Here is a 23,890-nt window from a genome sequence, read left to right on the forward strand (position 1 = left end):
TCATTTTGGTTTGGATGAGGGTGACCTGCATCTCGGCGTCAGACAACACTTCTTTTTTTTTATTTTAGCTCAAGCTCCTTCAAAGAGGCGGAAGCACAATTCCTTTCCCGTTATTTCCTCATACGTCGGTCCTTTCTGTTCTCATCCTCCTTCTGCCACGCGTTCACCCCATGGATAATTTGAAGAATCCTCTTGGTTGGTGGTACAGTCAATGTCTGATTTTTCGGACTCCCTAGTGGCTGCAAACACATCCAAAAAATCGGGCAGTCTGAAAAAAATGAATGCATGTTTTTAACTGCCCTTAAGAGCTAAAACTGCCACAGGCACGTCCGAAAAAGCTCTTAAGGCCTGCCAGTACACTTATTAGGCATGTCGGTGCTCGTACTGTAATAGGAGATGGGGGTGCAGGCGTGCATAATTAAGGAATACATACTGTGTACCGTGACAATTGCCCCTTTTCATGCTTGTTATGCTTCACCATGGAAGCTAACTTTGGAAGACTGGCATTCGAGCCAGTCTACGAGCTTCGAAGCCAATTGCGAGGATTACAAAGGCGGAGTCGGTGCCATTGCTGAAAGCGGCGAATTCATTCAATGAGAAACACGGCACCGCATGGCAAGAAGCTTAAGGGAACGTAGAAGCAGCTAGGCCTAACGTTGCCGCGGTGGTGGCTACGGCTGCCAGCGAACCAGCATACGAGAGTGCAGGTTCGAGGCAGCGAGATAATGAAAATGGCGGTGGTGATGGCTTTGATTAATGCCATTTCAGACCTGCAGTCAGGGCAACATACATTGACTATATGGTGTACGTGGTGGTGCTGCAAAGCCGTGCGAATTGGGCATGTCCGAAAAATCGGTCGTTAACTACTCTGGCAATACCTTGTGCCGATGACACGGCGTCAATGACGATTCGTTGCGATTCCTCTGTTACTGGAGCCAACATTACCACAACTTTCGTTCCCTTTAAATAAAGTTACAGCTAATTTTCCCTGAATTTTCCCCGAGTATTTCCAGACAATTCAAATTACCTGAGAATTCCCTGTTTTCCCGGTTGGTAGGCACCCTGATATAGTGTATAACAATTATGCCAGTGTTTGTGATGTTACCAGGCTGCTGTAGGCCAGTGCTGCTTAACACCTTTGGCCAATCAAGATTTTAAGAAAAGACATCGTGCTTTACATGAGTCACTACTATAAAAGTCACAACACATAGTTTTGTTAATGAAAACCAACTTTTTTGTCAGACATAAACATTGTATGATTAGGTGGAATTTCATGCTACAAGCACTTAACTATTACACTCTGTATTTTCTGGTACCTGTAAATTAACTACAGCAACTATTGTGTAGTTGGGAGTTTTTTTGTCATGCATTAATATGTTGTCGTAATTGCTGCTTTTATTTTTGTAACTATACTCAGTAACCGCTGCCCTTCCTATGCTTGATAGCTTGAGGGTAACACATAAATACAGTATGTACTAGCACGTATGAATATTAATAGAACACAAATTAATCTCCGTCTTGCTAGGCTAGAATGTTCTTGCAAGCATTAGGAGAGCCTAGTACATTAACAAGCATACACATTAAGTTATAGAAGTCAAGGTAGAGCTCACACAAATGACAGGACAAGAATCATCAAAAGAACTTTGTCAGAACATCCCCCCCAAAAAAGCAAATAAACAGCAGAACTAACCAAGGTGGGGCAAGTAAAGAAGCACATCTGCAAAAAAAAAGTTGTACAAAAACATCAAGCACATAGAGACGGGCGGAAAAGTTTCAAGCAGCATCACCAGACATAATGAAAGAGTATTTTTCCCTCTCACTGTGGTACGGAAGTGGCTTAGGTGATGTTGATTTAGTCCCACTGAAAATTTATCTGCAATTTATTAATTTAATGCAATGCACTGATGAAGAGGATGCAAATCTGGCTAATGCAAGGTGGAGCCCAGACTAGGCTAGCTAAGGAATTGAAGCAATTCTCACACTTTTATTCGTAGTCAATGATAAGTTCAAAATGAAGGAAAGGTTCCTCCCAACAAAGCGAGAAGCACTTGTATTTGGTCTCTCCAAGCTTCAAGAAATATTTCAAATAGAGGTCGCAATCACACAAAGAGGAAGTTCCTATGTGTTTTATCAACAATGAGCCTGCCATGGTGCACAAACAGCCAATATCAGCAGGCGCAGGGAAGATAGCTCACAGAAAAGAGAAGTACACTCTTAAGCAAAATTGCACCCTTTGGGTCGTATCTTACCACACAACAATAATCGTCATCTGGCTTGCAACGGCATTTCCTTTCTTTAACGATGCGAGCCCGGTAGTTCCAAGTCACGAACGGCATGCACGTTATCAGCACGACAGAGCATTCTCGATGGGAAAGTACGGTAGCGAGCGCAACGTTTTCAAGAAAAGAAACGCAAGCAAGAAAGACGACGATTATTGTTGTGTGGCAAGATATGACCCAAAAGGTGTACATTTGTTTAAGAGTGTAGGTTGAAATGAATTAGGAAAGGGTTTTACGTGATCTCCTGTTCAAGGAGTGTTGTCACATTACACCCCATCCCCAGTTCTAGTGCTTGCAGATTCTGAGGGGAATCTGTACCACAGAAGGCTAAGTGAATCACTTGTTCCCTTCCCATGAGGACGTGGGCCACACACAGTTCACGAACAAAAAGTTCACTAGCATGGTGAAAGAGCTTCAAGACATTGTAGCACCCAAGCATGGTGAAAGCTGGGACATGGTTACCAAGGGGAAGGAGGAAGTATCTGATGTGGAATCAAAACGTTTCTCCCAAACAAACATCCCGTACCTGCTCTTCGTAGTTCATACAGACATAAAACAAAGACAACACTGCAGAAGTTCAGCATTAAACAACTGCCATGAAACAGTCCTGTTCACAGTAAGCATACGCAGAAATGCAAAAGGCAGCTTGGAGGTGTATCAGAGAACAAATCATCCTGATACAACTTACAAAGAGCTTCCTCGGTTTCTACCGCAAAGATCAAGGTTGTGTGCCACCAGGAAAAAGGCCAACCACAGAAGGCAGTTCCCCTTACCTTCCAAGATTATCCATTGCACATCTCATACAAAAACCGTCCATCCCCAACAGTAAGACATTGTCTTACAAAGGGTAAAGTGGGGACATGGAATGCAAGGAGCAGAAGGAAGAGGAGGCAATGGTAAATGGCATGTGCATACACATTGTCCTGAAGTGCATCTGCCTCTGTGTTCATAGGTAGTCGGCAACTACAGGTAAAAACCAGGATGCAGCATAACTTCTCGATGCATTTTTCATGCTGAAGCTCCTCCCAAGACATTTCAGAATGTACATGGAGGTACTTTTTTATCTAATATGCTGCCAAAGAGCAAGCAATACCTACACCTTCTCAAGCCCTGACTATCAGTGTGCACTGATTGGCTTACCCAGAGAAATTCGCAAAGAATAACTGTGCAAGAGAGTACACTTCAGTTCTTGTTGAATAGATGCCCCATGTAATGACAGAATAGACAGCAGATATGAGCACATAAATTAATGAATGTCATTATACATAATGAAGTCAACAGATAATAAACCCAAGGAAAGCATAGGGGAAATTATTTGCTGTTTCTTAATTGAAGTGCAGAAATGATAAGGCACAGGGAAATCAAAGTGCACGAAAAAACAACTTGCCGCCGATGGGATCCGAACCCACACCCTCCGCATGATACATGCATCGCTATACCCATTGAGCTACATCGACAACTGTTCCCATGTCCACATTCTTGGTATTTATGTATGTGTATAAGAGCTAACCCTGAAAGAGTTAGCCAGTGCCACTCATGGCCATTATGGCAGATGTGGCACATCTTTTTGACCACTGGCGTGGCATACATGTGAATTTTTTATAGAAGCAGGCAGCTGACCAATAAACCTTCGTATGCTACCTGAAGGCATCAAACCACGGGGTCGAGACCCTCGCTATGCAATGAATGACAAAAAGGGGAGTCGAGGGTCTCAATTTTTTTTTAGTGGAAACCACATGAAGCCAAGAGATAACGAAGCCAGGAAAAGCAGAGGGGAAATTATTTTCCCCAATGCTTTCCTTGGATTTATTATCTGCTCCCTTTATATGGTTGTCAATAACAGAAATCGGGCCTCTTCCAATTGTTCATTATACATGCAATACCTCCATGCAAAAGTGAAAAAAACTAATGGAAGTCAATCAATAATCAAAATAATCAGCGTTATAGCAGGAATCTTTTTTTCTTGAGAGCGACCCCTACCTGCTCTTTTTAGCAATATACTGTAGAGCAGAGGGTACCCTCGTCCACAGTAAGGTCACATATGCAGCCATGAGGAAGATGCACTATCAAGAGCGTCGGCATCAAGCAAAAGTTCATCATGCTACAGCTGTGGCAATTGTTAGTGCCTCTGAAGTGGTTCTACCTCTACTGACACAAGCCCAAGCTACTGCCTGACAAAGGCATGATATTGTTGTTACGTGATTTTCTCTCCTTGCAATCGGGAGGCAATTACTGTCACATTAAAAACATAACAAAATGTCAGAAATATGTGGAGTAAACCACTGTAATGTTTTAAAACACTTGCCTGGGCTCGAACCAAGGTGCAGTAGAAGTTGAGCACTGCATGGCGCACCTCAGTGCCGTGAGCTGGGTGCAGCAGGTCACAAGTCAGGCTATACAGGCTCTCTGCCCCTCCCTGTCAAAACATGAAACAAGTGGTGCATAAGGATGGAATTGCCTAAAGCCTTCAGAGTACTTTGCCAGTCACAAAAACAGGCTTGACATAGGGGCACTCATGGCCTCACATTGCCAGGTTACCTACTATATCAAACGCAGATATGTGAGATGTAAAACAACATAAATAAAACTGCGGCAAAGAATGAACTGGGAAATTCTATCGTCAGTCTTCTAACGAGAAAAGAGGTGTGTATTTCTTAATACAATGACAGCAAGAAAAGTGTCTAGTGCATGTGAGTTGGCTTTTAATTCTGTGGATTCCGTTTGAAACAAGAGACATTGCCTTAAACTTAAACATCCATTGCGGTCACTTGTGTGCCTGACAGTGTTTCTTTCTGCTGTTACCTCTGCACACAGATGTAGGCCCTTTCCACCACACAAAATATACAAAAGTCAGCACCAAAGCTACTGTTTTGCCAGTGTGCCCCGCCCAAACAGCACACTTACCATCTTTGTACGTGACACAAAATGTCACGTTTTTAAGGGATTTTGTGACGAAATAAGTTTCACTGCAGCCTATAGCTCCAACAGCAGCGTCATGTATATTACTAGTATATTACTATCGTCGGAAAGCCTCGAAAAGCCCGCACGCACCAAGTACATATAGTTAGAGTGCAGCGCCAGTATCCCAAGAACATTTGTAATAAGCATGACAAAACGGTGCTCACATATTTTCATGCAACGATTAGCCCCTGTATAACACAGATAGTTCGTAAGTTCATGAAGTCTGCATTCCAGGAACACAGCACGAAACAGCATGTTTACTTAACAGCCCGACTGGTTTTAACCCCTAGTTACCTGGGCTAGCCTCCGGGTTCGCACCACTTCCGTGAGATCCCTGATGACCTTTAGGCGTTGAGCCACGGGACAGTCGTTGCCCAGTTCCTGCGCATGCAAGCCATGAACTCCGAGCTACCGGAGACTACGCGCAGTCGACCCACCTTTAATACTTCGAGGTCGATGGAGTGCTCTTCCAGCCGCGGCACAGCTGGCAAAGACGCTTTGCCAAGTCCGAACAACGACTTGAACCTCTCTAGGGGCTTCTCCTTATCCTTAGCATTTTTTGACATTGCTGCTACTTATGCCGCAGCAAAAACGTGAGTTGCATCAGGATGTTTACGCTTTACAGCAGCAGGCAGCCAGCCGTGCGCGCGCTGTTGTGCAGACGACGGCGGCACACTCTCAGCACTCGAGCGACAGGGATAACCACAGTCAGCTATCGCGGACCCGTGTGCGCAACAGTTAATCCAGTTCAAATTTGTCGCAAGCTCAGCCAACCATCTCGACATTCGTAGTGCACAACTGCACTGCAGACAGCAGAGGGCGGCTCGTCTGACTTGCTACGCTCACTTGAGGACCTCCTCCATACTGCTCGCGATTAAAACCGATGATGATGATAATAATAGGTCAATGCCTTCTTTACTATATGCTTGCCGCGTGAGCTGAGAAGTTGGTTCCGGCCCATACAGTTTCATATTAGAAACTCTACGGTTTTGGTCTCTCTTCTCTTTGCTCTTCTCCACCCGGGTCGGCTGCTCCCATAGAGTTTGCTGCTCCAAACTTCAATCACATTTTCTTGCCTCTGAGATTTTGGCGGCGTCTGTTGCGATCTCGGAGGCAGGATCCACGGTCTCTCGTCAAACCATTGGTCGCTTCAGTTTCACACATAGAGTTTCATATTAGTATACCTAGAGGCAAATCTGGCGCTGCGATCGTTCAACCATCATGGGAATGATGGGAAGTACAGGCTTCGGATTGGCATTGTATTGACTGGCGAACCAGTCTACGAGTATTTTTTTTGGCAGTTTTGGTTTCGCTCCAAGCGCAATTGCTATAACCTGCAGTGGGACAGTGCAACGCAAAGCTCTCTGCCTTTGTTATGTTGCTCGGAGTGGCGATAGCGCGCTGGGCCCGCGACTGGGACGATGCTTGTGTTACGGTGTGGCGTCGAAGCCCTGACGAGAAAGTGGCGGCATCGTAAACGTTGAAAGAACATGTTTTGAGCGTTTGGACTTTGGTTTGTTAAGTGTGTTAGGTTGGCACTGTAGCGTTATGTGCTTTATGAAACTTCAGAATAGGACAAAGAAGGCACTACTGATACAAGACATATACAGTTGTACTTCTAGTGGCTTGAAAATCAAATTTTATTGAGAGCTTCATTTTGCATTGCTCGTTTATGTGCTCATTGAAATGCGTGTTTTAGGACTTTGAGAACACAAACTTACTTGTGGTGGGAAAGATAGCTGCGCTTCCTAGCTGTAGTCTAGTGTCGCACAATGGGCACCCGCAAAGCCACGCTGTGACGCTTCGGAAGCGGTACACCAATATAAATATGATGAAGCATACTCGTAGGAGGCCACTAGCGTCCTAGCTAGCACTGCAGCAGATGTGCTTAAAAGTACTTGAAGACGTTCAGCAATCGTGACAGCCGACGCAACCTTTTCGAAAGAGCGAGAGAGTTCGCAAATGCCTGTCGTCTGCGAGAAAAGTCTCGCGTTAAATGCAGCGAGAAGGCGTCGTAGCAGACGACACTTGTAGCATTCCGCTCAAGAGCGCAACGCTTTGTCACAATACAACATTTCTATTTTCAAAAATACTCGATGAGTATTTTTATATAAGTACATGCACGGTTGTTTTGCTGTTGCAAAAATGAATAAATAATTATTCTTTGGCTTTAAATTGGGACCAGAATCGCACAAGTATGCATACCCTGATGTGTCCTGGTGACAAACCATAGTAAACCATGCTTCCATCTCAAAGTCATACAAAGTTTATGTAGCGTGTTGTACATTATATACCATACTGCAGAAATAGAATTAGATTTTACGCGATAATATTTGAGTATAGCTTTGTTTACTGCGCCAGAAGAAAACGCCACTAGTCTAAAAATCGAAGTCAATCCGAAGCCTGTACTTCCCATCATTCCCATGTAGGTTGAGGCAACGCTCATGAGAACCCCCGTAGACACTAGCGCCACATTTCCCTCTAGGGTACTTATTTAAAACTCTATGGTTTCACAGCTCCGCTGGGGAGATGGCTGAAGTGGTGGTCACGCGAACTAGCGGCGCTGCGATCGCGTCTTTTGTCACTTTTTGTTTCGTTTCTGATAGAAGTTGCTCCATTTCTGGTAGATTTCCGGTTTCCATTTTGAGAATTAGTTATTTCACAGTTCTTAATTTTGAGCCTCATTGTGAAAATTGGTCATATCTGAGCTAGGTATTCTAAATGCGTTTCTAGTAATGAACTTGAAACTTCACTTCTGCTTTCACTTCTGGTTTCATGTTGATTGCGCTACATCGTCTGCCGTTATCCTTCTCCGCTTTGCAGGTGTTGTGTGATGTCATGATTTGCTCTCTTGAAAAGCTTCTTGAAGAAGCGTTTCCGCGTCTCATGACAGCAAGAAGGTCCCTAGGCCATGCTATTTGCGCCCGGCTGCACCAGCGGCCTGAGACACGATGCCACTGGTCACCATTTTTTCGCACCGCCGCCTGCTACGTACACCGAAAAGACAAACATCTCACAAAAAATCAAAAGTGTGTGAATGCCACTTTGAGGACGACGACATTTTGAAATACTACAAGCATGTTGTGGGTAACAAAGAAATATTGATTCCTCGTGGGAAATGGATGCTTGTTCCCGGCCCACTTCTTCGGCTCTTTCCTGGGCTGCCTGGCACATCTCAAAGCCAAAAAATGTGAAGCGAAAGCGTCGTCCAGCAAAAGAACGAGCGCAAGTGCCAGCAAGTACATCGGGTGAAGCTTGTAGTGACAGCGCTTCAACTTAAAGCTTGCTGTTGGGCTTGGAAGAAGGAACTTGAGAAATATGCGCTACACATTTGGTGCTCAACGAGCTCACGAACGTGACACTGCCTTCTGCGCTCTGTAAGTTCGAAATTGTTGAGGGCGACGCAACACAGAAGCGATGCGGAGTAATGAAAACTGTTGTGCTTGAAGAGGATGGTACTTGCTGCATAAACGGCTGCAGCAAAATTCACAAGAGGCTATTTCGAGCTGCGACTATAGCATTGCAAGTGCGGAAAGAATCCTGAGAGAAGCAGACAGCTTGAACTTATGTGCGGGCGTGAAAGCAGGCCAGCGTGACACGGCGACATCAGGTAATATGCACCACAAGCAGTGCAATGTACTTACAAAGCAACTAGTCTGCGCGCGTTGTCTCCGTCTACAGAGGAAACTTCGACTGAGCATTAAGGCTCGAGCGCAACGCTCAAGCGATATCAGAAACTACGCAATGTGAAGAAGAGGCTGCTTAGGGCGGCTGCTGCGCATCAAAAGCAAAAGAATGAAATTTTGGCTCTGAAGAAAAGGCTTTCTGAAATGCCCGATAACAGAATCGAGGAAGCGTTGGCCGACCTTGCATTTAAGACATAGTTTAAACAGTTGAAAGCAAAGTCTCCGTGTGGCGCGCGGTACAATGCGGACTGGCTTCTGAGTTGTTTAATGCTGAGGATAGCGAGCCCTCGAGCATATAAGCTTCTATCTGACATGAATATGCTACCCTTTCCCTCCCTGAGCCGTCTCACACAAATTCTGAAAGGAATGCCATGCAAGTATGCCCAAGTAACCACGGATATCCGTGGGACGTCCACCATAAGTCCCAACGTCCATCCATCCGGATATCCAACATGGACGTCCGTGGGACGTACAGGAGAAGTCCATATCCTGTTTGGATATCCGAAGGACATCCCACCGGGATGTCCATGGGACATCCCATTTTGAACGTCCGCTGGCTGTCCATAAATAGGCATGCCCAGGATATACACTAGTGAGTTATATATAAACTAGCATAAATATATTGCCGGAAATTTTAGTTTTTTCATATTATATTTGTTTATTTTTGTTCTCTATCGGACACAGTTCATTCTTTTTTCAAAGCAAAATAAATATATTTCCAACTTGATATAAATTCTGCCCACTTTAACATCGCAGTATTAAAATACGATTTTTTTTTCTATCGGTGGGTCATACAAACAATTTGTAGTTTCCTTTAAAAAAATGCTTGTGGATGACTAGCAGAATATATGAAAGTGTCTGCGTTCACCCGGTGAACGCAGCGCAAGCGTTAGGTTCACCCAAACGTCACGTCCGGGACGCCACATCCGGTCTTTGTTTTTTTACGTCCGTGATGTCACATTCGGCCTTTTTGGCGGCATAATATGGCATATGGCAGGCTCGGAGTGCACGAAGCGGTGGATCGCTTATTTTTCGGGCTTTTGCTTCTCGTAAGTATACTTAGTCTTTGCGTTTGATGTGCATCTACTACGCGTAGCTAATCTTTCGACTGCATGATGCCATATATAGGTGTTTTGTGATGATACTTTATAGCGAGGTTCCTCACGAGCTTTTTTTGTGATGCATTGCAGGGACCGCCACACCGGCCAGACAGTGCTACAGTGTCCTAATGCAGAGAACGTATATTACACGGAACTGCGCTCCTTCAGAGTTATTTAGAGTCTTTGTCAGAAGCACGTAACAGTAACATTACTTGGTTACGGTGCTGCTACATGGCAGAATATTTGAATGGCAGATGTCCCGAGTGCGGCATGTAAGTACGTACGTACGCGCGCTTGTTTAGCCTAAATAAGAGTTTCTATTGTTCCCCAATGGAAATGCACATTCCTGATGCATGGTTCAGATCTGCCGGCTAAGGGCGGTAGTGAATAAAGTCACCAAATTGCGGCCTCGTTGCGGTCTCGCATTGCGGCCTCATTGCACGGTCGGGAAAAATTGCTTTAGAACCAAAATTTCGCTGCGCTGTCAGTAGCCATTCACTGATAAGCTTTCTCCGCAGCGTAATGCTCAGTGCAGATGTGATGGGGGTTGTGTGTGCGGTCGGAATGTGACCGATATTCCTGAACGCAGTGTCATTCAGCGATGTGCACAGCTGTGGCTGATTGTAGAATGTGGGCTGTGACAGGAGTGATGGGGACCATGCTCCTGCCTCAGCCAAGGTTGCAGCGATTTCAGAGCTGCAGGGAGCGCCCAGGCAGAACCTAATCTCGGCCCTATGCTGCAGCTCCAGCTTCTTGAGACGGGCACGTGGTAGTGCCACGAGTGGGAGGACGTACCGCAGGCGTGAGGTGGCTACTGCATGGTACAGCCGCAGAGCCCACCTAGTGGTGCAGCTCTGTCCTCGGGCAACAAGCTGGGAGACTGCCTTGTGGACCCGGAGGACCTGGACATGCAGGGTCTTGACAGCAGGCAGCCAGGTCAGCCGGTGATGAACGTGTAGCCCCGGGTACGTCACTGCCGGGCTTCAAGGTCGCCTTCCAGTTGCAGCTGTGCAGCGGGCGGTTGCTCTTGGGTGGAGCAGCATGGCCTCCGTCTTCCTTGCCGAGATGGCAAGGCCAATGCAGCTCAGGTAAGCAGCGGCGGTGTCGAGGGCTCTTTGCAGAGCCGAGCGCGCACTGCTGTGGCTGTGTGGTGGATTTCGCACACATAGGGCGATGTGGTCCGCGTTGATGGAGGTATTCACGTGGTTGTGGGGGTCACTCTGCAGGACAGCAGGCAGTCGGGCCAGGTTGAACAGGAAAGGGCTCACCACTGATCCTTGTGGGACGCCCTCTACCAAATAGGTCCAGGGCCTGCTGAACGACTGGATAGGGCAGGGCGTCAAAGGCCCCCTTCATGCCGATAAGCACCAGGAGCACGGCGTCACCGCAGGCCTTGGCCTCTTCCAGCGTGGAGACCACGTCCACGATGGAGTCCGCACTGCATCAGCTCCGCCGGAAGCCTATCTGCTCATCGGCCAGAAAGCAATGGCCTCCATCAGCTTGCAAGCAGCAGAGGTGAGTGAGACTGGCCAATAGGAGCTCACGTTTTTCAGCCGGCCTTCAGGATGGGGGCCACGTAGGCTGTGCGCCATGACTCCGGCACCTGCCCTGACTGCCAGATGTTTAAGCAGTCAAGCAGGTGCAGCTGCTTGCTGGCGGCCAGGTTGCGAAGCATTTGGGTTCCTGGTGTACTGGGCTCCTGGTGCACTGCGATGCTTGGAGCTCGTGCAGCGTCAGCGGGTCCTGGTAGATAGCCATAACCTGGCTCGATGGCCACCTTGGGTGGTGAGAGAGAAGGGAAGACGGAAAGGCAGGGAGGTTAACCAGGCTGAGTCCAGTTTGCTACCCTACACGTGGGGAGGGGAATGGGGAGTGAAAGAGGAAGAGAGAGAACTTAAGTGTAGGATGTCTATAGTCGGGCACTCAAGTCTGTTGCCCTCAGGCAGCGAAAAAGCGCTCGGACTGCTTTCTGGGCCAATGAACTGTGAGGCCAGGCTCCCAAGACTGGATGACAGGCCATTTACAGAAGCGAAGACCCTGTGTGGTGGTTGTGCAGGCAGCTAGGCAGGCTGACGGAAGGCTGCCCTACCTTCAGGATGGCTGCAATGCGTGGTACAGCCAGCGCAAACTGGTTGGCGAGGAGCTCCGCAAGGGCCTCTTCGCTGATGCTCAGCGTGATGGCCACGGCGAGTACAGGTTGTAGGCTTCCTCTCCTGCTGGTGAGGGATTTGAGCAGTCTCCAAGCCAGGGGTCCCCTGGACCTGCCCTCGATGGCAGAGCAGAGGCTCCTCCTGCGCCGGGCTTGGCGTCTGCAGCGGGCATCTGCACGTCTGTACTCGGTCCAATGCTCTGCCTTGCCCGTCCGGATTGCTCCACGCTCCATACGGCGCCTGGAGGCACGAATGTTGAGCAGGTGGAGGTCCGGAGCGGGGGTATCTGGTTGGGTAGAGCACTGAACGGTGGCAGCCTGAGCACAATCCACGATGGCGCTCAGGAAGTCACGGCCATCGTCCAACTTGCTGCAGTGCTTCCGGAACAGGGACCAGTCTGTGACGTAAGTTCTTGACCTAGGCCTTCTCCCAGACCTGGGGCTGATCACAATAGGGAAGTGGTCAGACCCCCATTTGTCCGAAGTTGTGGCCCAAGAGTAGGAGCACTGCTCAGTGTTGAGGGAGAGGTCAATGGCCGTGCGAGCTCTGCGGTAGACGTAGGTGGGCTCCCTGGTGTTCCAAGGTCAGCAGGCTCAGCTGATGGCATCTGTGAGGCCTTTGCCTCAGCGGGTGCAGCTGCCGCTTCCCCAATCCGTGTGGTGTGTGTTGAAGTCACTGCACAGGACTGCATGCCCACCAAGGCGAACAGCCAGCTGGATGAGGCTGGAGGGATCCCACGGCTTTCCTGGACGGATGCAGATGCTCGCCACAGCCATGTCCTGGCTGCCAAGGCGTACCACAACGGCGCATGACTCCAAGGGGCCACCGGCGATGTCAGCAACAGGTAGAACAGCACGCGCCAGGGTGCTGCGGACATAGATTGCCGTGCGTGGCTTTCCTGGCTTATGGACTCCATCTAGGCAGGGTGCCGCAGTGCAACTGCGTGTGGCACATGTGGTGGCACCCGAGTAGTCGGGAAGCCGTAGGTTCTCGGCCACGGCATGTCTCCAGCAGTGCGAGTACCGTATAGTGCAGAATATAGGTTGAGGTTTTTTCCCAAAAATATTACTAAAAGTTCACCCCTTGACTTACATACCGGCCCTTGGCACAGCATGAATAGTCGTCTGGCAGCATGTCTGGAGCGCAGACCTTTCGGCATCCACATTGTTATCGCCCCCTTGGTGACGGACGCGGCCCAACTCGCGGGCGCTGCGCGGTTCTTTATTCTGACGAAGTTCTTTATTCTATGGCGCAGTGCACCCGGAGCTCAAAGACAGGGTGGCGGATTTTGTCCGCGAGCATCGTGCCAGATCTTTGCCAGTCACAGCAGAACTCATCTGCATCAAAGCTATTGAGATCGCCCGAGAATCCGGACTGCCCAAGGAACAATTCAAGGGCTCCATTTATTGGGTTCGTCGCTTCATGCAACGCAAGGGATTCGCACTTCGACAGCGCAAATCAATCTGGCAGAAGCAGCCAGAGGCATACGAGGACGAGTTGGTCGAATTCCAGCGCTATGTTATCCGTCTCCGGCAGCAGCATGGCTACATGTTGGTACAGATCGGCAACGCTGATGAAATGCCGCTGTGGTTCGACATGCCGTCGCTCACCACAGTGTGCGAACGCGGCACAAAAGAAGTCGAGCTTCTTTCTACGGGGAACGAGCATTCACGGTGATGCTCGCGTGTACTGCAGATGGCAGAAAGCTGCCCCCATACATAATATTCAAGAGGAAGACGCTGCCGAAAGAGGCTTTCCCACGGGATGTCGTTCGCGTGAATGAAAAGGGCTATATGGACGAGGCCCTCATGCTCAATTGGATTAAGACCGTCTGGAATCGGCAACCAGGGGCACTCTTGCGGTGTCCGAGCATGCTCGTCTTGGATGCCTTTCGCGGGCACTTGACCGCAGGATTGAAGCTGGCACTCCGCGACGGGAGGACGGAACTCGCCGTCATTCCGGGAGGCATGACGTCAACACTTCAGCCACTGGACGTCGTGCTCAACAAGCCTGTTAAAGAACGTGTCCGTGAACAATATAATCAGTGGATGGCCGGCGACAACCTGATGACCCCAACCGGCCAGCTGCGCAGGCCGCCTCTCGTCACTGTGGCCACATGGGTGTCGCAGGTTGTGCTCGCTGCCCGACGATACGGTGGTGTGGGCATTCAAGAAGTGTTGCATAAGCAAGAAGTGTTGCAAAATTTTTTGCATAAGCCAGGAACGCACACAGGAGTCCAAAGAACTTTGTCACCAGGAGAAAAAGTTACAGCACAGTGGGTCGAGTCGTAACGAAACTTGCGAGCGTCCTGGGAGACGTCGGTGTTAAGCGGGGCGAGGCGTCTGCACTCTGCGAGGCGAGACACAAACTGTTCCAAGAAAGGAACTGATGGGGGTACAGGAGTCGAAAGGAATGATACATCAAGAATGAAACTTGGTGAACAGCCATAGATGAAGAAAAAATGTTAAAATCCAGTGGTACGTTGCGTAGCCATGTTATAGGCGAATGTCATGCACGACAGGATTGCATTCCCGTTCGTGTGGCCAGAGTAGATGTACAGTCGCATGCAATATGACTTGCAACACTCTTGTTCGTTGTTGAAGGGGCTCCACGTATGCGCAGCAGCTCTGACATTCGAAATAGCGGTTTAATAGACACCACTAATTGAAGCTGTGTTTCGGTCTGGAACTTACCATGTGTCTGCACAGCCGTACAGCCTTGGAACCCCTTCGACCACGGGCACCGGTGTTGCAATTCATATTGCACGTGACTGTACATCGCAATCATCAAGCTGTTGGTCTGCGGATGGTAACTGGAAGTCGTCTTGCGAAATGTGTTAGAGGCGCACAGAACTTCGGTAAGGATAGAAGAGAGGAAGACTGCTGCGGTCACTGAGGAGAACGCGCGGAGCGCTGCGGTGTAAGATAATGTTGTGTAGAAAGAAATCGGCGACTTCAGCAGCAGTCCAGGATGGTAGAGATGCTGTCTCCGCATAGCGTGTTGGATGGTCTATGGCCGTTGCAATCCAACGATTTCCATGTGAGGTCATGGGAAGAGGACCGTACAAGTCTATTCCAACTACTTCAAAAGGCGAAGCGGGACAAGGCAGAGGTTGTAAAGAGCCAGAAGGAGCTGTTGGGTTTGCTTTGACAATGAACGCAGGGTGCAACATACTTCGCAACGGCTGAAGATGGGCCAGGCCGGGAGCAGCAACTTCATATTCTGTTGCAAGTCTTGTGGTAGCCTAGAGGACCAGTCGTCGCATGATCATGAAAGGCTTCAAGCACCTCACATTGCAGAGAACATGGTATGACCGGGACCCATTTGTTTCCATCGATGTGATAAATGTTGTGATGTAAAACCCCATTGTGCAGCTTGAATTGATTAAGTTGTCGACGAAGTCAGGCGTTTGGAGGTGACGAAGAATCTTCCATGCGTTGGAGAATAGTTCAGCAGTATGGGTCGATGCGTTAGTGGGACACAAGGACAGATGGGCTGTTGTGTCTTAGCCATTCGAGGGCTACAATGGGTAAAGCCGATGAAGAGGACTCAGGACGTACACAATCGCGGAGAGGTTATGGTGAATCGTCATGATTCGGCAGAGGGTAGCAAGAGAGAGCATTGGTGTCTTGATGCTTCTTTGCAGCCCTGTAGGTGACATTGAAATCGTACTCCTGTAGGTGAAGCACACAGCAACCCAGGTGACCTGATAAATTCTTTAGCGATGAAAGCCAGCACAGTGTGTTATGGTCGGTAACAACTGTGAAATGGCGGCCATGAAGACATGGGTGAAATTTTTGCATGGCCCAACAGCAAAGCACTCCTGCTTGGTTATGGTGTAGTAATTTTCTGCACTGGTTAGTGCACGACTAGCCTAAGCAATTACTCGTTTGTGGAATGTGTTGTCGCATTGTAGTAGAATGGCACCGAGACTGACTGCTAGCGTCGGTGTGAAAGATGGTGGGCGCAGTTGGATCAAAGTGGCGCAGTACTGGGTCTGACGTCAGGGCATGTTGCAAAAGCAGGAAAGCATGTTCACATTCGTCGGACGAAACAAAGGGTGCATTACTGGGGAGGAGTTGATGGAGCGGGGACGTAAGTGTAGCGAAGTTGCATATGAAGTGCCGGAAGAAGCAAGTCCAAGAAAACTGTGCATGTCTTTTTGACGCAGTGGACACAAAATTCGAGGATGGCAGTAAGCTTCTCGGGGTCCGGACGAATACCTTCTTTGCAGACTATGTGCCCCAGAACTTTGATGGCCTTGCTGGCCAAACTGCATTTGTGTGTGTGTGTGTGTGTGCGTGTGCGTGTGTTGAGCTGCAAACCAGCATTTGCAAGACAGGCAAGGACTTCATCAAGATGTTGCAAATGTTGTGAGAACATGGTTGAAAACACAATGTCGTCGAGATAGCACAGACAGGTTTTCCATTTCAAGCCGCACAAGACTTATCGATCATGCGTTCGAATGTGGCAGGCACATTGCAGAGTCCAAAAGGCATCGCACTGAACTCGTAGAGCACATCAGGGGTAGCAAATGTCGTTTTTGCTTTGTCGGATTTGGACATCGGTATTTGCCAGTAGCCTGGTCTAAAGTCAAGGCTAGAAAAATACTCAGCACCATGGAGTGAATCTAGTGCATCATCCATCCGTGACACGGGGTGAACATCTTTGCGCACGATTTTGTTCAGCGCACGGTAACAGACGCAAGAACACGCTGAGCTGTCTTCGTGACAATTGCAACGACATGAGTGTCAACAGCTCAAGTGACAGTTGATCCACGAGGCAACAGTTGGGGTTCGATTTGGTTTATTGCAGTAAGCAATGCAGACCCCTCAGAGAAGCGAATAAGGCCAGGGGTAATCAGAATTGCTCGAGATAGGGTATGGTCATAGGGTAGAATGAATACGCCGCCATCCACAATGTTGCAGGAGTTGACACCTATAATCTTTTCTCTAGGTGGCCAAAGAACCTAATCGGAAGAGGTGACGAGACGAATGCATTCTTCGTGGTTAGGAAGAGAATTGCCAGTGGCATCATCCAGTTGTGTGAGGTGCTGATGACAAGAGATAGAAGCAAACGCCAAAGATAAGAAGTCCCACCCCAAGATGAGTTCATGGGTCACTCACGAAATACCGCAAAAACAATGTGGTGAAGAATCTAGTCTATGGACACACGAACAGGACACGGTGCGATTGGACGAATAATAACCTTGGCCGCTGCACAAAGAGAAAGGCCGGAGTAAGGCAATTCTTGTGTTTTATAGAGTCCCAAACAGTCACATGGCAATAATCGCCAAGCATCTTGTAACATGGAGCCACCTCAGAATTGCGCCAAACAAAGATGATGGGTGCAGCCAGTCTTGCCAGATAACTACATTTTGACTATTCTGTATTGTTTGCATTTTTTGTGTAAAAGGAATTGTCACAGAGAGTTTTATCTTCAGTGGCCTTCATTTGACGTCATCTGCTACAACTAGCACATAAGTTAACTCCATAGCACCACTAGGATGGAGACATTGTGTCGTGGGGTGCTTCCTTAAAAGTGGACAAGAAGATTCTAAAGGAAAAGTGTGAGATGGTCACAGTAATAACCAAGGCATTTGGCATGGGAATGACCCAGCTATGAAAGTATTATCAGATGTGGACAAGCATATAATACTAAATGGCGCCTTGCACGAGTCCCAAGTGTCAAATGTAATGAGTATTGTGCATTGAAAGGGCCAAAAATGTTTTGTACATGCAAGGGAACACTATGGGCATTTGATAACAGTTGCTTAGATGTACTACATTAACAGGAACCAAACGAACTCCCTTAGACATAAGCATGCAGCAAATTCAAGGACTAGATGAAGCTTCAAAGAAGTAACTGCATTTCATGTAGGATAGGTGTGAATGACCTTTGTGCGCGAGATCAGTGACAAAAACACTAAATGAATGCAGTACAGTGTCTGTATCATATCTTGTGCAGACCAAACTAGCCTGGAGTTTCAGCGTTCCTTGTCAGTTCATTTAAATAGGCACTACATTGTTCAAAGTGCAATATTGTTCTACAAAACATAATATGCAAGATGTAGCATGCTAACCCTCGTGGCTCAACAACTACTGAACCGAAACCTCAATGAGCAGTGAAGCTTCCTTGTAATTTTCATCGTAACCATACTTTCGCTCTTGAAAGTGAACCTCTTTAGTGAATTTGCTTGTGTATTAATTTTTCTTTAGGCAAGTATTTTTTATACATGTTAATGTCTCAATCCTGCTTTTTCTTTCCGGGGCTAAAACAAAATGCCTCTTATTTCACTTTGATCTTTTGACCTAGGAAGCCATCATCTGGTGCTGTGTACAGCAAGCACATGCTTCGGGCAAGGAGGGAGCCAGCACCATATCTACATCAGCAAGAACCTCGGTGCTCAAAATAAACATTTTCTGTGCAAATACCTGTCTTTTTATACTTCCAGCATGAATTAATAAGTTTCTTTTGCCTTCACATGCAGGAAGGTTTATAGGAATAAATAGTGACTGTTGAATGCCCAGGAAAAGCCTTGAAGCCATTGTACTTGTACAGTGATAAAGTACATGTGTACTTGAACTTGATAGTACAGAAACGAAAGGCAAAGTAACAGGCAAAATGCTTGGGGCAGCAGTCGTATAAATGGTAGATGAACACAGCTAATTGTGCTGTCCAGTTTCATTCAGTTTGACCAAATGTTGCAAGAATTGCCTTCAATATGAATCATTCAGTTTAGCCAGCTAAAGTCGAACTCGTACAAACTTTGGAATGTCTGCTGGGAATTTTAGCATAAATGGTATGTGTGCATCCTTCAGCAGCACCACAAGCCCAGTAAGGTTTTTGCGTTACTGTCCCCCCTCCCTTGGGGTTATTGCAGTGTCTACTTCAAGTGCTTGAGGGTATAATGGAAAATGACTCCATTCTCCAATGAGAAGGCTATATAAATATGCAGGACAAGAGCTTGTAGGCCTGGTTATAAGCATGAATTAGATATGTATAGACCAAAGGCAATATGAATACAATATGTTAAATTGCATCCATATGTGGGAACTGCCCACATCAAAGGAAAGAAAGTGCAATACTTGCAACCTACCAACATAAACATCAGTCTAGGGAAGGATTCTGTAAGAATCCACTAAGTGGACTGTTTCGGCACACACTGATTAGGTAGAGCTATAAGCTGGTAGAGCATGTGGCAATCATCACCATGGGCTCTCGTGCTCTATTCATTCAGCGTGTACTGGAATGGACAGTCCACTTAGTCAACACTTACAGACTAGCCCCCTAGGGCTGTGGAACCACGCAGTATATTAAGCTTAAGTCTGGAGTGCTACCTTCTGCTTATGTGGCAAGTCCTCCTGTTTACCTGTTCCTTTCAACTGAGAGCTGAGCACTGCCTAGGTTAAGTCAGAAAAAGCAACCAGCGTCCATAGAATTCAAACTATTACTATTTGCCCTATATAAGGGGACAGTGAAGCCTAAAATGACACTTGACTTGGGCCATATTTTTCGCGATATGCCCGAGAATATTGGGATTTCCCATCAATTTTACCCTTCCTACATCACATAGTGAACAACCTGAAAACTTAACACTGTTGCGCAGAGCGATAAAGGGTCAGGATTTGAGCGAGAAAACAACACATGACACCTGAGCGCAAACTATGAGCTGGTTTATTTTTCTGCAAGTGAAGCGTACATAAAGCCTACACGCATGCACAGGAGTCCTCTTCCCGGTCTACCTACACCCTCTATTGTCAGTGATTATGCTAATCTCTTTATTGCTGAGTGAATTAGACGGCGGGCTGACACATGAGCCCTGTGGGTCCACCTTGAGGTTGTATGCTTCCACGACTTGTCTTTTCCTTTGGTTCCTACTTTTCAGCAGAATCATTGCCTTGTGATAATCACCAGTTGATAGTTTGTGCTCAGGTGTCTATTGTTTTCTCGCTCAAGTCCTGTCCCTTCGTCACTCCGCACAACAGTGTTAAGTATGTTGAATCAACTAGCACACTGCACAATTTTCCTGATCGTGAAAACAATTGTAAACTAAAGTCCGTGAGAAACAAAGTGTTCTGTCATGACATACAGATTTATGCATGATCACTTTGCTATATAAAAATACAATTTTAGCCAATGTTAACGAAGAGCTTCACTTCTGGAGTTCACTTAAATAATGTCTGTGATGCATTGTGACAGTACGAGGTCCTGGAGATCCTACTGTGGAGATATGTCAACATTGAGCCTATTCCTGTTTAATGTATGGATAGATGCCTTCACGAAGAGTTTGAGAAACTGCACAATACAATGTTTTATATCACATGTAATAATTATGCTGTGATAAAGTGTACACGCTGAGCTTAATGTTTTAGAAAAGCTCAAGAAAAGGCTCCAGAATAGGTATGATGGATAGGCAACCTTTTATTTGGCTCTCTTCATAGTGAAATCTAGACGCATCACCTCAGCCACACTTAGTAAAATCTGTGGGCTCATACTGCCCATGCCTTTACTGCACAAGTTGCCTTGGTGCTCCCAGTCTTGACAGGTAACACTTAAGCACACTCTCATGCACGTGTTTGTTCCAAAGCTACAGCTGCTAACTAAAGTAACTCCCACATGCGATTCTGTAACTCTAGACCTAACTGCAAAAACGCATGCAGTACTACGAGTTTGGCATGGAGTCCACATGACATGTGCACAACTTCAAATTTCGTATAGGCAACAGATAACTGGTAACCTGTTAGAGTAACAAAATGGATGCCAAGGAAAATTCACCCAAAGCCTTAGGCAGGAAAATGAGGTGTTGTGATGAGATAAATAGCAATCGCATTTGATCGACTGACTAAAAGCTGGCAGGGGTATTGCATTTGACATGATTGAAATGAGCTGCAGCATGGCATGGTAACTGTGGCAGCCTTTACAATGCCGCGCTCTCTGAATTACACTTATGTGCATCCATATGCTGCAGCGACCAACTGTTTTTATTCAAGAAAGCCAGGTTTGTGGTTCAGCACACATCATACGCTGGCAAACTCACTGATGAGTCAACTCCCTGAGATCATCCCATGAGTCTGAGTGAGCCCAGCTGAGCAGTATTTTGGCGAGTTTGAGCCCGAGTGAGCTCGGCTGAGTGGTATATTCTTATGAGTTCAAGTGAGCAGCTAATTATAATTTTGGCGAGTCTAAGTTCCGATTATTTTGCCAACATATATATGGTCCGTGTACTTTCGAAATTCAGCTACGACACTTGCGCATAGGTTGGAAAATAAGCTTCTCGCCAAGTGACTACTGCATAAATGTTCATAGAGCTAGCGAAGAACGATACGCCTTAATGATGCAGCGTGCCGCGCGGGATCCATGTGTGCAGCGTGCCAGTGGATGGGTGCGTGTTTGGGAAATTAGGGGATTTCGACCCATCCACAGATAATTTACATAATACCTTTCTCCATAGTGTATTATTGCGATAGCAATTTTTGGACACCCTAAGCGAATTTTCGCCATCGCTCTGATGTTTGGTTTAAAGTCCAAGTGTGACAAAAATTATAGTGCTCCGTTGCATCCCACATGCTGTGGTTAATTGCGAATGAAAGGGTGCGATTGTGAGCCGAGAAGGATGGCAGCTTTATGCGCGCTGTCCACGTCCCGTGATCAAGTGCGCGCTAGGGTCAGAGAGCGCGCGACGTCTCTTGCCTGGCCGTGCCCGTGCATATGGCTGTCCGCGCGCAGCAGAGTGCATATACACGGCCCGCGCGTGCCACATTTTTTAAAAGTAATTTGCGGCCGGTGTAAAGGCGGCAAGCCGACGTGGCTGCTGGTTTCAGGAGTGTCAATTGGAAGTAGCGATATCTAAGTTTCGGGCGAAACTTAGAGAACAGTGACTTCCTTAGAGGGGCCAAAATTTTGGGGCGCATGAGCGGCACGTATAGTAGAATGCAGTGTTGCATTGTAAAAAAAAAACTTTGATGTAACAAAATAGAGTGCTCAGTGTTACGTCTTTGTTACATCAAGGTGCAACAAAAATTAAGCGCTGGAAATCAGCGCTGGACGCATATGCAACTCCTTACTCCACACTGAAAACATTTGAGAAAACATTTTTTTTTAAATACTCTGTACATTTGTATAAATCCCTACCTGCAGATATTCCTCTGGTTTAGCCTGATTATGTGCTGCCTACTTAACTTACTGACGCAGCACACATATCATTGCGAAATTTATTATTTTTTTGCTTTTAGCAAAAGCATATGTATTGAGTTATTGAATTTTGCGAACAGAAAAAAAAATTGCAACTTCCAATATAGCGCGCTTCCTAGGCTATTAAATAGCTACAATGTTCAAGGAACGTACTGTTTCCATGAGTGGTTTACTCATGCAGTAAGATGTACTGCTCCTACACCTTGTAATAAAAAGCATATGCATCAACACATATAGCAGCTGATATTCTTATTTTCTCATCACAGAGGTAGATGGGGCACATGAACCAATATGCTCACACAAATCAACGTGACCAACTACTGCGGAGACATGGCAACGAATTCTTTGTTTACCTTGTACACCACAAGTGCGAGGTTTGCGCATTAATTTGACTTCATGAAACCCTATTTATACTACAGGCTTTACGGCAATGCTTGCATGCAGTGTGGTGAAGCGCTCGACAAAACTGCACATATTATATGGTTTGTTTGATATTAACTCGAGATGCAAACGTTTGTGCAGGCAGGCAAGCAATGTTTCCATTCACGCAGCGCACCAAAAGAGCGTGGTATATGCATTGATCTGGTTTCATGACATCGTACTTTTGCCACTAGCTTTACGGCAGTACTTGTGTATAGTGCTGCGAAGCACGACGGAACTGCACGTTATTATACGGTGTGCTTGAAATCCACTCGAGATGCAAACGTTTGTGTAGGCAGGAAACGAATGATTTAATTCACGTAGCACAACACGAGAGCGCGTTCTATGCAGTCCTTTGATTTAATAAAACTCTATTTCTGCCACAGGCTTCACAGCAATGCTTGTGTAGAGGGCTGTGAAGCTCGACGCAGCTGTAACAACATCCCACGGTACACCCGATTTTTACCGAGTTTGTTTTAAAGGGCCCCTCACAGGCTACATAACAAATTTTGGTTACACGCTGAAAGTTGTTACGTGCCCTCTAAGAAGTGTTCTACCGCAAGCATTTTTCAAATTGGTTCATTAACAGCACATAGAGAATGATTGAAGTGCCGCGAACACATGATTTCAGGAGGCGAGCGTCGCCGCCTATATAAACACTCTCTCGACATTCCCCGTTTCGCCTGTGTAAGCAAATTTCCTTCACTGCGTTCTCCCATACCGGAGCCGAGGGGTCGCGCGGCGGGTATACCCTGCCGTCTTCTTGTCTTCACCGTCACCGGCACGTAGACTTCCGGTGACGGTGTCGCGCGAGCTGTTGCGCTTGTCTCGTTTCCTGTAGCGGACGATAATGCGCGCTCTACACGAGAACACGTGATTAGCGGTATAAGTCAGTGCCCCAGCACTGAGGCAAACGCGAGAGGATAAAAGAGCATGCATGATCGCAATGCTGGAACACAGTAGACGATGACGTATAGTTTCGTTCTCTGCGCGCGTGCAAACGTCGGAAAAAGGAGACGAAACGGAAATTCATCTCTCTTGCTACAGTGCGAAGTAAAACAAAAGCACCCAGACATTCGGGTTGTATTTTTCATTATTTC

At 47.0% G+C, this 23,890-nt stretch overlaps 1 protein-coding gene and 1 long non-coding RNA gene across 9 annotated transcripts in view; one reads left to right on the forward strand and one right to left on the reverse strand.

Moving 5' to 3' along the window:
* gig (TSC complex subunit tuberin) overlaps positions 1 to 6,125 on the reverse strand; it is a 118,379-nt gene extending 112,254 nt beyond the window's left edge. For 4 of the 8 annotated variants that reach the window (XR_011512626.1, XR_011512625.1, XM_070535031.1 and 1 more), the window contains exons 1-4: positions 5,678 to 6,125; positions 5,535 to 5,621; positions 4,585 to 4,695; positions 1,691 to 1,717 (exon numbers count right to left, since the gene is read on the reverse strand). Coding sequence is in view for 6 of the 8 variants with exons in the window: in XM_070535031.1 (XP_070391132.1) it covers positions 1,691 to 1,717; positions 4,585 to 4,695; positions 5,535 to 5,621; positions 5,678 to 5,806 (354 nt within the window). In the remaining 2 variants the exon portion in view is untranslated. The remainder of the gene's footprint in view (positions 1 to 1,690; positions 1,718 to 4,584; positions 4,696 to 5,534; positions 5,622 to 5,677) is intronic. The other 4 variants (XM_070535027.1, XM_070535029.1, XM_070535028.1 and 1 more) reach the window with 4 other exon arrangements.
* Positions 6,126 to 9,821: 3,696 nt separating this feature from the next.
* LOC139057199 (uncharacterized) lies at positions 9,822 to 18,627 on the forward strand. The gene is made up of 4 exons (XR_011512627.1): positions 9,822 to 9,975; positions 10,117 to 11,114; positions 11,253 to 11,541; positions 18,492 to 18,627. It is a non-coding gene; the product is annotated as an uncharacterized lncRNA (long non-coding RNA).
* Positions 18,628 to 23,890: the final 5,263 nt, after the last annotated feature.

This window comes from Dermacentor albipictus, chromosome 3 (assembly GCF_038994185.2).
Source record: "Dermacentor albipictus isolate Rhodes 1998 colony chromosome 3, USDA_Dalb.pri_finalv2, whole genome shotgun sequence".
In the NCBI taxonomy this organism is placed as follows: Eukaryota; Metazoa; Arthropoda; class Arachnida; order Ixodida; family Ixodidae; genus Dermacentor; species Dermacentor albipictus.